Source organism: Podarcis muralis, chromosome 6 (assembly GCF_964188315.1).
Source record: "Podarcis muralis chromosome 6, rPodMur119.hap1.1, whole genome shotgun sequence".
NCBI lineage: Eukaryota > Metazoa > Chordata > Lepidosauria > Squamata > Lacertidae > Podarcis > Podarcis muralis.
The window spans coordinates 58,724,509-58,739,389 of record NC_135660.1 but is presented as its reverse complement, the minus strand read 5'-3'; the positions used below and the strand labels follow the sequence as shown (position 1 = coordinate 58,739,389).

The 14,881-nt window shown below is 40.2% G+C and overlaps 1 protein-coding gene across 4 annotated transcripts in view; it reads right to left on the bottom strand.

Annotated features, from left to right (window-relative positions):
* Positions 1-14,881, bottom strand: part of MGMT (O-6-methylguanine-DNA methyltransferase) — a 173,774-nt gene that overhangs the window by 156,212 nt on the left and 2,681 nt on the right. For all 4 annotated transcript variants that reach the window (XM_077930374.1, XM_077930375.1, XM_077930373.1 and 1 more), the window contains exon 2: positions 4,537-4,584. In XM_077930374.1, coding sequence (XP_077786500.1) covers positions 4,537-4,560 — 24 coding nt within the window. In that variant the 5' untranslated portion in view covers positions 4,561-4,584. The remainder of the gene's footprint in view (positions 1-4,536; positions 4,585-14,881) is intronic.

Genomic DNA, 14,881 nt, shown 5'->3' with positions numbered 1-14,881 from the left:
AATACAGACAGCAATCATTTTAGACATATCCAATTTACGTGCGACCGCCAACATACGGGTCCTTTTGGACCCCGGAAGAGGGAGGAATGGGGGCAGAACAGAGTACATTGGGCTCATGCACTCTCTGCCATGTGTGGGGATCAGGAACAGAACCCCCATGCAAAATGGTCACTGTCTGTATTGTGTTTACATTACAAATCCATGACATGGATGTTGATGAAGACTGTGACACTGCCTGTTGCTTGCCTGGATGGAGAGGTATGTGAAGAGTGTTTTCACAATATTTTTTTCACTGGTGTCTATAGAACCATAGTCCAAGGAATAGTAGTTCTGCTGGGGTGCCCAAGTGACAACCTCCACTCAGGTGTCATTCATTCCCTTTCAAGATTTCTGGTGCTATCAAATAACGGGTTTCACTATGCCATATATATACCTTTATTGCCATGTAGCCGTAGATACAATCCCTTTTCCCCAGTCTATAGGGATTGGGTTTGAAGTGGCCTTAGGATGGTACTCTGGGACCGGCTTTCAGGGAAAGAGATTTATGGGCTCAGGGAAGTGACCCCTCCTCTCTCAGCTCAATCAAATGCACTATACAGGTCTGTAAATAGGATAGGTGCTGCCATCAGAGTGCATGAGGCAGTGTGGAGGATAGGAAAAGGGAAGCATGGGCAGTAAGTCCTATAGAGGTGCCACCCGGAAAGATTGCCCTATCAGAGAAAAACAGGGAAGATGTGGGCCAAAAGATCAGATTGGTCCATGGAACACTCGTCCCGACTGCCTCAGCTGTGCCTGAGTGTGGCTCCTTACCTATCCTAATGTGGGCTTATATTCTAGATTCACATCTGTGAAATCAAGTATGTGAAACATAAGCTATTCCACCCCACTAGTGCTCCTGGCAACTAGGATGCCCGTTAATGTGTCAAGGACTGTGGTTAGTTGGTTAGGGAACTGCTCTGTGGAGCTTGCAATGTGGGTTTGAGTCTCAGGCCCCTTTTTTAAGCAGACATGTAGAAGTTGAGTGGGGCATATTCACTCCTTGGTGCTAGTGGGACTCAAATTCCCATTTCCTGTTCCTGCAAACCTGTGCCCTATGTAGGGAACCACCGGAGGCTGCTGGTGGCAGAATGCATCTTTGGCCAACCTCACTGGTTATTTGGCAAAATAGTCTTTCTTTCCCTAGGTGGTGTTGAACTTTTGCCCGAATGGACTGTGTGTGCCTTGGAGATTGTTCTTCAGTGTTCTTCAGTCCCAGCATAATTTAAGTGTAGGATTGCCTTGGTCATGTGTTAGGCACACTCTTATATCTGTGCATCCTAAAGCTACGAAAACCTAATAAAAATAAAAGTGTGGATTTTTCTCCAGGTTTAACCCAAGCCAATAAAATGTTTTTCATACATGAAACAGAGTGGCAAGATTTATAATCAAAATTGCATAATATTTCACAGGATGCTCTGTTATCAAAATCCACAAAAATTCAAAGGGCTGTTTCTTATATTCTCCGAGAAGCTCAAGTCAGAACAAACTAAGAGATAATGCAACTAGGCATAACACAATAAAAGATATTACCTTCGCAATGCATTATTGCTGCCAATTATAAGAATCACTTCAACTTAATTTCAAAAGCACAATCACCCTCAACTGTAACAGTCTCTTTTTTAAATTTCAAACTGTATTACATTAAGGCAATAACTCACCTTCCAGCTATAATATTGGTCTCTCTTATTTCAAAAATACATTTCATAAATACTTCATCGACAAGTCAAGCTAATTCAGGTTAATTTTATTGTATTTCAGTGCTATCTCACATTTGTGTGCAATTACCTCTATCATTTTATTGCTACGCCGGAAAGTAATCAGAGCAATTATTTGAAAAAGAAGGCATATAAATTTTAAGTCACAGTTGCTGGCATTTTTGATAAAATAGCAGCTTTATCTCAGAAAGTGGCAGGGACATCAGATAAATCATGCATCAGTCAAGTGTAGCTGACCCCCAAGTGCATTGCACAATATCAGAAGTGCTTCAAAAGAAACTTTCCTGCATCATCCATCATCCTCCATAATACTAAAATAGCTACACCTGAAGAGTTAGAACTAAAGAACAACAGTAAAACAGAATCCAAGCAATATGGGTAACACTATTAACAATGCTCCTCTTTAAACTAAACTATAAAGGAACCACTAGAATTTGCTTGTAAACAAATAAGTCCTATTTCCATATTGCATCTTCAAACAAACAGTCCTACGATAACCAGCACCCCAACTAAATTCTATTCAAAATACTTGTCAGATCATACACTGAAAGAAATATAAGGCATAACCACACACTATCAGAGCTTGTTCAAATTTCACAAAAGCAGGAAAAACATGTTCTGTGTTTACATGGCATTCATGGTATTAGAAGTTATCCATTCCTAGCAGAATTAGAACAAGGACAGAGGCAGCTGAAGAGGAGCAAACACCACCATTTTTGTCAATGCCCTATATATAGTAAAAGGTAAAGGTAAAGGGTCCCCTGACCATTAGGTCCAGTCGTGGCCGACTCTGGGGTTGCAGTGCTCATCTTGCTTTATTGGCCGAGGGAGCCGGTGTACATCTTCTGGGTCATGTGGCCAGCATGACTAAGCCGCTTCTGGCGAACCAGAGCAGCACACGAAAATGCTGTTTACCTTCCCGCCAGAGCGGTACCTATTTATCTACTTGCACTTTAACGTGCATTCAAAATGCTAGGTTGGCAGGAGCAGGGACCAAGCAATGGGAGCTCACACCGTTGCAGGGATTCGAACCGCTGACCTTCTGATCGGCAAGTCCTAAGCTCTGTGGTTTAACCCACAGCGCCACCCACGTCCCTCTATATACAGTACACATGGCTTAAAAGAGAAATAGGATCCAAGCATTGAGAGCAACACAATAGACCTACCACCATTAAAATGAAATACCTAGTGAAAGCACCAAGTGTGGGAGCAAGAACTGAAGATTGACTGAAGGATTCCTTGGTCTCCCTGCTCAACTGGTCTCAACTTTCAAGGAGAAAATAGAAAACACAATGAAAAACACACACATATTTTTCCAATAGGGCTAGTGGTGCAATTACAAAATTTGAAATATGCCCAGTGGTGCAAAGAGTTTGCCGACCCCTGCTCTAAATAAACACTCCTACAGAATGGCCATTTGGATGTCAACCAGCATTCTACCTCACTTCTTGCTTGTTAACTTCTTCAGCAAAGGAGTGAAATGTGCATCATTATCACAGACACAAGTGTATGTCTATCTATGTAGGACAGGTTGTATTTTAAGGGAGCCTTGCTGTATGCTTTGCACAATTACCCAGTTTCAAGTGCAGTTGCCACAGTTTAGCCTCAAGTACGGCATTTCACTTCTTCAGGCCCCCATTCTCTCCTCACTGAAAAGAGGAAAATTTTATAGCTTCTATGGGGAGGAGGAAATAACAAAATGGGAAATCCACAACCTATGTAAGCATTTAAAGTTGACCATTACAAATCATAGCATCAAAAGATAAATGTGTAATCAAGCAAACGAGGAGAGGGGGTAACTGGGAGGAAAATAAATTAATGTAATACAGGAAACAATCAATTTACACGTGGCCAGTTGACACGTGACTGCACATGCACGCATCACGCCAACCCAGAAGTGGTCAGAAAAAGGGGCGGGTGGGCGTAATGGGACAGGCTTATGAACACTCTGCCATCATGTGCTATGATCTGGAATGCACTCCCCCCCCCCAAAAAAAAAAAAAAAAAACAGGGGCTGCCTGTAACTAAAGGCTATTCAGTTTTTCCTGGAGGTGATTGGAAGGGCGTGTGTGTGTGTAGGTGTCAGCCAGCCCCATGTTTTCCTCAAGCTGGTAAAAACTACCCCAGTAAATACAGTGCCAAAATCGGACTGTATCTACTGTATCTGAGTACTGCATGGTTCGCATGTATAGAAACAGTGAAAGAACACACCTACCAAAAACGAAAGGAAGGTTACCATAAAAGCACCTTAGATGTACAAGTTTAAGTACGATCTATACAGAGGATGCTGCATCTCAGACGAGATATCAGCTAGACTATTTTGGCTTGATGTTTTATACAATACAATTTTCTACGGAGTTTAGATTTATTGAAGAAATAACTGGTTTTACGTTAAATGCCTTGATTCACAATATGAATCTGAAGTTTAAGGGTTTGTTGTTAGGTGGTGTTTTTGTTGTTGTTTTTAAAAGAAAAATAAAGATTCATCTAGCCACAGAAGAGCAGAAAACAGCTCAGTTAACCCTAAAAATACAGCAATCTTCAATTAGGTTATGCTCTGTGGAAGATAGATATGTGATGCGGAAAGGTCCACTGCTGCCTGTTACCAACCATGACAGAGCTACTGAGATTTACAATGCAGCATCAATCTTGTCAACCGGATTCTTAACACTGACTGCTGGACACTAGGGAAAGATGCCAACTACGTTATGCGAATTCTTCTCCAACATTATTACTTTGTGTGTGGACCCAAATGCACTATTTTCTGCCCATAGCAACTTACTTTTTGATGAAGTTTTGATGCCATGTTAAGTATACGAAGCAGCTCGGCCTAAGAGAAAGGAAAATTGAAATGCATTAAGAAAAAAATACAAAAGCATACATTTCATAGGCAACTAAAAGAGATACCATGCCCCCTTTTATTTCTCCTCTTAGATACGAGATCACAGAGAAAGAGAGAGAGGACTCAGACTTTTAGAGGATGCAGTACCAAACAGTGGATGGGAAATTTCTTTTCTTGCAAGCAAACAGGAATTTTGCAGTTCAGTAGGTCATCTATCATCTGCAATGAGTCATAATCAACAGAATGAGATTATGAGGACTTCTCTCATCACTTGTCCTGTAAAATAGGGATCTACAGGATAACAGCAAGGCTTAAGACACATCCGAAAGCCTGTAAAAATAATGCTTAAAATATACTGTACTGTAGCTACTAAACACTCCATGTTTTTTCCATATACATATTGCTTCCTTCCTTAGATTAAACAAGATGCGCACAAAGGGCATTCTGAGATATTTTGCATATGTGAAGAAAAACAAGCATGAAATATTCCTATAAATTACTATGGCTATTAACGATTTAGTTTGCAAGACTGCTTTCAGCTGCAAGCAAATCAAGACATAAAAACATTTACAAGGAAGCAAGTTTCACCAGAACTATTTGAAATGATTTGCAAATAAGGAGATTTAGAGTCAAGTTCATAGTACATATATATTTTTAATTCACTCTTCTACTTTATAGTGGTTTAGAGTAATGTTGTTCTTATAACCCAACTTTAGCGATGTTTACTTTCCATGAAGGGATAATACAGTCAATCATTTACAAATGGTTAACTTACCATACTGTGCACATAACAACTTAGGTGGTCATCTGAATTGGCCGGCCTCTGTTGATGGACAATATTTTACCTCTCCTCTGCTGTCCCAGATTTCAGCTCAGGAGTGGAAGAGCAGTAAGGTTTTCTTTAACACCTTGCAGCACGAGACCGGTGACCAGCTTAACCAAGTGTTTATATACACACTGCAGTAAGTTACCACATAGGATTTGTCCCATTTATTTAAGTAGAACTTATTTCAGAGTAAGTGGACCCAGGACCATGGCCTTAAAAGTGAGCATAGCAAAGCCGATGAAAGCCAAAATGTGTCAACATGAACACATGTGCCTAAGGACTTGTCTAAAGACACTAACGTGTGCATAAAAAAACAACCCCTTGTATGGTGGTGGATTGTGCACTTCCAGCTTGTAATTTTATCAATATAAAATGCAAAAGCACATTCGTATGAGGTTGCCCAAATATTAAGATTGCAAAGCTTAGCTTCATTTTGTTTGCTGGAGGTCTTCCTTTGCTAAGTCAGATACATGTACCGGGAGTATTCTCAGATCTTAATTAGAGGGGTGGGGATGTTGAATCCTTAACAAGAAGTGGACTTCTCCCAAGTGTTTTGGTTAAATGTGTGTTAAAAATAAAGAGCTTTGAGCAGCCTGAATAGAAATTACATCCCCTTTCAATCATGCTAACCCAATTTAGTACAGGTAGTACAACCTGCCAAGACCTAGATATCAAAGATGAAGTAGGGGTGGAGGGAGAGAAACCACTTTCAAAACTGATTGAGCCTTTTGCTTGATATTGTTCAATTAGGCACATTTTATAAAAACAAAAATTATTTTCTAGACTGAATTTGCTATATTTGCTTTCCTTTTATTCCAAGGTATTTCAATTTACATAGCCAAAAACTGCTAATCATATTCAACTACAGCTCTAGATATTTTTCAATATTATTTCATGTACTTCCAAAAACATTTGTATGTTTGCATTACACCTGGCCGCTATAATTAACTGTATTTTAATATAATAGCTAAGTTACAAGTCCACGCCCAACGTATACACCATCTATCTTTGTCAACAGCAGGTCAGAATGTTGAAATCTAACTACAGTGGTACCTTGGGTTAAGTACTTAATTCGTTCCGGAGGTCCGTTCTTAACCTGAAACTGTTCTTAACCTGAAGCACCACTTTAGCTAATGGGGCCTCCTGCTACTACTGCATCGCCGGAACATGATTTCTGTTCTCATCCTGAAGCAAAGTTCTTAACCCGAGGTAATATTTCTGGGTTAGCGGAGTCTGTAACCTGAAGCCTATGTAACCTGAAGCGTAAGTAACCCGAGGTACCACTGTATCTGGGTGGGGCCAAAATGCCTTTTCGCCCCCACATTAAGAGGTACAATTATTGAGTCTAACAAAATAAGAAACTGATAGGCATATGATCATCCCTTTTTATTCTTGCCTTCCACAGCACACTGCCAAAAGAGAAGGGGTTGTTCCGACAGCATGGAACAAAGATCGTCTCCAGGAGCAAGAACTATATGTAGGATGAGGTGGCGCTATTAAATCCACAACTTTATTGGTTACAACTCATAGGGTATGGTAGCACACCGGGTGAGAACCCACTAATTGGAAAGCCAAACTGCTGGGTGATGCAACCAGTCTGGCTCAGATACCAGGGAAGCAATGAGGTGAGTGACAGGCATACCTGGTTCAGCATGGCTCAAACAGATAGTGTAGTTCTTTCCTGGATACCTTTCGGATAGCATGGCGACCACTTGCAGCCCACTTACCCTTAAATATGAATCTGACCCAAAGCCAGAAACGGTTAATATTGCAGTTTAATAAACACTTTGCATTTTGTTTTGTGACTTGAACAAAGGCCTTAAACTTTTATTTAGCAAATAACTCTTAATGACCTCACCCCCCATAGGAAGAGACTCAGGCTTCTCTTAGCAGACAAATGTGAAATTCCCTGCACTCCATCACAGCACTTAAAGGCAGGTTGGTAAGAAGTGGGAATAGCAGGGGTCAAGTGCTAGATCTCAAGTGATGAGATGGACTCAAAGAAAGGTTGTTGTTTTTCCCCCTTCAGCTTTCCTGCTGACTAATCAAAGGGAAAATATGGTTTTGAATTCCACCAAGATCCACGTGCTTTCCCACTTTTCCACAGGGAAAGTATGTGCTGTGGAGGCAGCAGGTGCTTATAGATGAACACAGGGAAGCAAGTAGATAAGAAATAAACATTCCTTCTGATTTATGGAAAATATACTTTTGAACCGCAGCAGGTTTTTTCCATATAAATAAAGCAGTTCAAATGCCTCAGGAAAGATGAACCTGCCCAGACTACTGGGCACTTTAAGTATTACACTGACTTCTATGATGTCCCCACGCTTGGCACACTGTCATAAGTGAGAAAATACAGATCTGCACCCCTTCAATCTCCAATAAAATACAGTATTATTACAGGAACATAAGGAGAGACTTGCTGGATCAGACCAAAGGCCTACTTAGTCCAGCATCTCTTTGTCAGTGGCCAAGCAGAAGCCTATGGGAAGGCTGCAAGCAGGACATGAGCACCACCACACTTTAACCACATGGTATTCACAGACATACTGATACTGAAGGGAGTACAATTGATAGCCTTATCCTACAGCCATTTGTCTACAGCTCTTTTAAAGGCATCCAAGTCGGTGGCCATTAGCACGTCTCGCAGTAGCGAATTCCTTAGTTCAACTATGTGCTATACAAATAAGTACTTTCTTTTCTTCAGTAGCAGCCAGTATGGTGGGAATGGGATGCCTGCCCTCTTGATACTGGCATCGCTGCAGATTACCTGGGCGTGGATTGGGTGGGACAGGGTAGGTGTGAGAAGCAGAGCTATCTGGATGTAGCAGTGGAGTCAATCCAGTGTTTCCTCCAGTCACCCACACAGCCCTGACATCGCTGCTGCCCTGCCCAGTCCAGGTGAGCTGCAGCGATGTTGGTGTTGGGAGGACAGTCCTATCCCAGAACACCAGCCACTATTCCTCAAAACCTCAGTCTCTAGCAACAGAGTTGAATCCAGGTGTATGCTCATATTATGAATCTGCACCTTCAGCTTCTTTTAGAACAGGCCATCTCCTCAATTGTAAACACAAGAACCATTCTCCAACAATGCCTCCAACTTGTCTGGATCCAGCTTCGGGGTCTATCCAGCCCATTGTCATCTCTTGGCACAGGTCCGGCATCTGGACAGCCAAACCGGATTTAGATGATATGAACAAACAGAGCTGGTTTGTCATCCACATATTGGCAACACCATGCCTGAAAGCTCCAGATGACTCCTTCCAGCAGCTTTACATAGATGTAAAAAGCATAAGAGTACAAGATGGGGATTCTCTGGGAACCCACAGACAACACAAGTTTCCCAGTGCTTCTCTTTGGAAACTTATCTTCAAGTAGGAGCTGAACCAGTGAACCACCAATCTGAATTCCAAAGTTTGTAGTGGAACTCCCAAAATAGGCCCCTGAGGACTAAGCATTCTCTGCAGCGCTGAATGTTGGGGAGAAAAAATTAATATGGGAGTAGGGCGGGGAATCCAACGGCATACCCTGGAAGAAGACGGCATAGCTGGAACCCAGAACAGGGGCATTTTTACAATGCATAGCCTAGCATTGCTTGTCTGGCCTGTACATACAGGGTTTAGAATTTCCTGAACGTTTGGTCTTATATCAATCTCCACATAGATGTTCAAGCATGTTCTGAAAATAACAGAAATAAATCTTGGTTTGAGAAAACTGATGGCACTCAGTAAGGAGTCATAATTTTTCCTTAGCCATTTAGCTGGCTTGAAATGTCATGGATGCTTTAACAATTCACACAGCTAGACACAGCTCCAAGAGCTGTGTTGTTATTTGGCAAACCGATTGAGGCCAAGTGCATTCTCTGCTTGGTAGATCAAGGAATGATGTTGGGAGTCTGTTCCAAAGCAAGCTACAGCTCTGCTTTCACAGCTGGACATTAGAAGTGTCTTAGCTTGCCACTAAGAGAGATCCCAGCATGAGAGAAAGCAGTAAATATGGCTGAAATAAGAATCTACCTCTATTCTCTAAAAGAATTACAGTATTCAGAAAGCGTTTTTATAAAAGCCCTTTTTTACACAAACACACAGCCTCACAGATTTCCACAAATGTAGGTTGTAAAAAGAAGCTATCTGTAGATGTATTGTTTCTACCTTTTGCTTCCTACTTTTAGCTGATAGCCACTGTTCTGGATTTCAGGTTTCAAAATACTGTACAATGGAATCAGTATTCCAACTTATATGCTCTTTTCCTGAAAACCTCCAGGAAGGAGATCCCACAGCTCCCTTAAACTGCTCATTCTGCTGCTAAACTACTGTTCTTACGGATGTTTGATTTAAATCTACTTCCCAGTCATTTATTCCCATTGCTTCCGTTCCTGTCCCCTGTGGATAGGGTGAGCGCACCTTTCTCTTCATTGTGAGTACCTTTAAATATCTGAAAGCAGTCAACAAATTCTACCAACAGGAGAAGAGTCATGGACGAACAATCTTGTTTTTCAGGATTATTGAAACAGTGTTAAAAATCACGAAACCTGACTACAATTAAAAAGAAACAAACAATAGCTAACACAGGGTTTAAATATGTATGCATATTCCAAAATATTATCTTTCTGTGGTGGTGAAGGGAAACCCCGATTCAGAGTGGATACAGTCTCATTCTAGCATTCAAATAAAAGCTATTATTACATCAATCCAGACTATGCATAAAATTCCATATGAAAACATTTAAAGTACATTAGATTTTTTGGTCAAGATGAAAAGACTAAAAAACCTAAGCAATCTATTCTAATTGGGTTCCCATGGTAACTGTACAATTGGGTTTTTCAATGTAACATCCCAAAGGCCCAATGCACACTTGTAAAATATACTTCAAACAGCCTGAATTGTTTTTACATTACAGCACTCCCAGGAAGATCAATTACTATACATCCCCACCCTAACTATTAGTGGCAGGAGATGTTAACACTATTGGCCATATTAACATATGTCATGTAAGAACCACCACATATCGCCATAATTATTTAAAAACTAAGCTGCACACTTTTAGATCCCTCAAACGTGTTTTAATATATAAAGCCAATACTAGCGGTCATGTTTACCAAACGTAAGAAATCAAGCCCAAATATATGCCAAGCAATTTTCCTTTTTATATTGATTTCAAGGATAAACAGAATCAATCATTAATAATTACATTATAAGATGACCCTGAGGGTTAATCATATTCTTAGAGATTCTCACTATGGAATTATCAACAACCACTAAATGGAGATAACTGAAAAGAATTCAAATCCACATTTTAAATATTAATGGCACCATATAAAACAAAGCATATCCACTAACAGATGACTTTTATTTGCAATAATTATAGCAGCAATCTTCTTACCCCTCCAATTCAAGTGCATTTCTACCACCTAGCTCCAATTTCAGAAAGCAACAGCTTAGGCTATAAACCACACAAGACAATAAATACATTTGCACTTGCCCCATCTTAAACCCACTGGGTGCAATCTACGAAGTGCTGGTCCTATAGAACCCTGCTCTGTTTCTAACCATCCTTTTTATACTTCAGGAGCTTAGTGCCAGATAAAGCCAAAATATTTCACTTATTTTGCTGTTCAGGATGCTATTTACACCCAGGAGACACTCTCACATAGCCTGGAAGGAGCAGGTAAGTCAACGGGACTAGTCATAAGTGTGCACAGTATAATCTTTATGGTGAGATACCCACCCAACTTTGAGTATTCATCTTTCCAAAGATTATTTGCTTCACAGGATAAACAGTTCCTATCAATAACAGCATTGTTTTCACATGCATTGTGCATGACTTTGTGAACATTCCCTTCAAAGATAGTAAAGTTGGTCAAGAAATTGTACTGTCAGATGGCATTTTGTTGGTCTCTCTAAAGCCAAGTTCTCAGATATGCTCCCAGAATGTTTAATTGCTTTTAGAATGTTTCAACTGTTTTCGAATGGTTTTTTTTTTTTTAAAAAAAAAAAACCTTTTGCTATGTATTTGTTTGCCACCTTGGGCTTGCTCAGAAGGGAAGGATATAAATTCAATTCAATAAATAATTATCACAAACAAATTCAATGAAGTGTGAATTTGCGGCATTTCACTCGTTAAAAAGATCTGGCCAATGGCATCCTCTTATAAGTAGCTATTCTACTTATTTGACCTCTGCAAAAGCAATGCTCTGTTCTAAACTTTGTGCTCAATATACAGTACTATCACTTGGACTTGTTTTCTTCAGGGGGTCTTCTTTGACACTTTACTGAGCAGTGGAAAAGTCATTCAAGAACACCAAAGTCCTGAAGAGCACTGTAAATAAATGCCAAAGCAGTATCCTGCATCTGAATGGTCTCCATACTGAAGATAATTATTTCATTGCTTGCATTTTACACTGATTGATCTAAATCACAGTAACACAATTTAAATATCATTATAATGGCAACTGATTCATCAGCACCATCATTTAAAATGCAGCATTAGTATGCTACAGTGGTACCTCGGGTTACATACGCTTCAGGCTACATACGCTTCAGGTTACAGACTCTGCTTACCCAGAAATAGTATCTCAGGTTAAAAACTTTGCTTCAGGATGAGAACAGAAATCGTGCTCCGGCGGCGCGGCAGCAGCAGGAGGCCCCATTAGCTAAAGTGGTGCTTCAGGTTAAGAACAGTTTCAGGTTAAGAACGGACCTCCGGAACGAATTAAGTACTTAACCTGAGGTACCACTGTATCTACTAATAAGTATTGGTTGAAATAAGTTTGTACATGCAATGAACAGTTTTCATAATGGAGGGCAGCAAGCAAGCAGTGGCGCCCAGTAAGGATGAAACTGGGACTATTAACGACATAAATTTTGTGGAGTCAGGGATAACCACTGAAGTGGACAAGTTCATTAATGACCCCAAATGATTCAGGGTGGTGAAAACTGAAACAAACTACCAAAGCACCAATAGAATCCTTCCAAACCAAGTAAAGAGAGAACAAAATGGCAAACTCATGTAGGACAGACAATCAGTAGTTGTTATCCTTGATACTTTCTGCTTTGGAGAGACCTTTTTTAGACTTCCTAAACTTCCTAGGTTCATCCTAAATGTCTGCACAAAGTGAGATGCAAGATGCTTTGGGCTCCATTGTCTACCAGCTAACTTTGTTCATGTGGCACCATAGCACTTTCATAATCTAAAATTACCCACAATTAAAATTGCTGGAAAACATGGCTACCTACGACACCGATTTTACAGGTTCCCCCTTCAAAAATTAGAGCAGTTGTCTTATATTTCTGCTATATTCTCTCTTTTTTTGCCAATCCAAATATCTTAAGAAGACTCTGTGAACTAGAGAACTGCACAATCTGTCAATAAAGTAAGCTTATTTTGAACTACTGTCCATATGACTCAATTTGTCAGTAAAAACTGCCACCAGCGCTGTGCTTGCAGAAAAATGTCCATAAATGCATTATTGCGACTGGCAGATCGATGTCTATAATAAAAACAAATAGATTTAACAAGTGCTTGCTTTTACGAGTTATGCTATTGGTAGAACGTGCATTCAGTTTCGCCCTTCGACTTCTGGGAATGGGCAATACAGACAGCATTGGATACTTTGCTGACTACACAAGTGTTGCAAACAGGAAATTATTCTAACACGGGAAATCTTTAAAAGTACATGATGCGTTCATAAACATAAAGTTTAGAATTTAAGCTATCACACATCTAGGATTTTTGTTCATTCTGTAAGTTTCTTCAAAACATGCAAATTTATCACTAATAACAGGCCGCACTCTTTCCAGCAAGAAACTGGAACTCTCTATAAAAGAGCTGCATTGTGCCCAGAAAGGCTCACTATTCTTGAGAATGGTACAGAAAGGAACAATATTTTCATCTCTGATCTGATTGAGAGAAGCCACCACCATATAACCTAAAGTTTTTAACATGTGCAGTAGGGTGTCAGCTTTTACGTTAGTGGTCTCTAGGGTAGTGTAAGAAGTAGTTATGTATTGTTCAGACAGGGCAAGATTCTTAACTGTATTATTACATATGCGGTATTGTTAACAAAACCCCTCGTTCTCTCTCGAACTTCATTTAGGCTGAAAATACACCTATTATATTGCTGCTTTTTTTGCTACTGGAAATTAATGCAATTCCAAAATCTGCACTTTAAAGAGGGCTGTTGAACACCAGCTGTATGTTTATCAGGAACACTCTTAACATTCTACCCAAAGCGCCCTAACAAATGAGCTTCTTAATGCCTTTCCAGGTCAGGCCCGGGTGTTTTGTGTTTAAGCAATCCCTGATAGCCTTCCCAGTGGGCATGAGCTTCTCCTTCAGGCTACTATCACTTTAGCGATGCCATTAACTGATTCTCTACATACGTTAAGCATTAAACAGTGGTGACAAGTTAATTACAGAGTTATCAGGAGATAAAGTAGCCAGGGTAACACAAGTTACAGTATAACTACTATAGCTTCCTATAGAGCATCTGTGCAGTTGCTGCATAAGTGGTGTAATTAACTTGTCATGGATCAGCCTGCAGATAAAAGTTGCTGACTTTTGATGGCTTGCAAGCACACCTACCTGGATTCATAAGCTACTCCAAAATCTTTAAACTATGTATTTATTTCAAAAGAGGGAATCATTGTGACCTATTAGCACACCATCAAAGTCTGCAAAGCTTTTGGTTAACTAGATAAAGACAATGAATAAACATGGGTTACAGGGCTGGAACAACTACCGGCAGCGTGGGTGGTGTTCAACTACACTTTATTCAGCGAAAACCCACTGATATTAATGAACATGACTAAGCTAGGTCCATTCATTGCAATGGGTCTCCTCAGAATAAAGCTTAACAGAATGCCACCCCATACCTGGTTACTTGAGCACTTGAAATTGCAGTACTGGCATTTAACAATCAAGTGTTTTTGAGCTCCCTAGCTGAACAGTTACTAAAAAACTGGAATTGCTCCCAAAACATTTCAATCTCCACCCCCCAAAGTCAGTATGTCCACCAGCTGATTACCTCTTAAGGTAACCTAGAGGCAATGGTACCAACATTTAAATTGCCATCACTTTTAAACTCTTTGGGATAAACGTAGCTTGGTTTTCCTTGAAATGCAGACCTGAAAAGGGTCTTTACTATAAATATATTTAGTTTTGGAAGAGTAAAGTAAGACTAACTTGGTTTCAGACAACTTACTTAGGCTATTTCCTATTCAAACACACCAAAATACAGTAGGAGCTGTTCTCACATCAAACTTGTACAGTGGTACCTCAGGTTACATACGCTTCAGGTTACAGATGCTTCAGGTTACAGACTCCGCTAACCCACAAATAGTACCTCAGGTTAAGAACTTTGCTTCAGGATGAGAACAGAAACGCGCAGCGGCGGTGCAGCAGCAGTGGGAGGCCCCATTAGCTAAAGTGGTGCTTCAGATTAAGAAGAGTTTCAGGTTA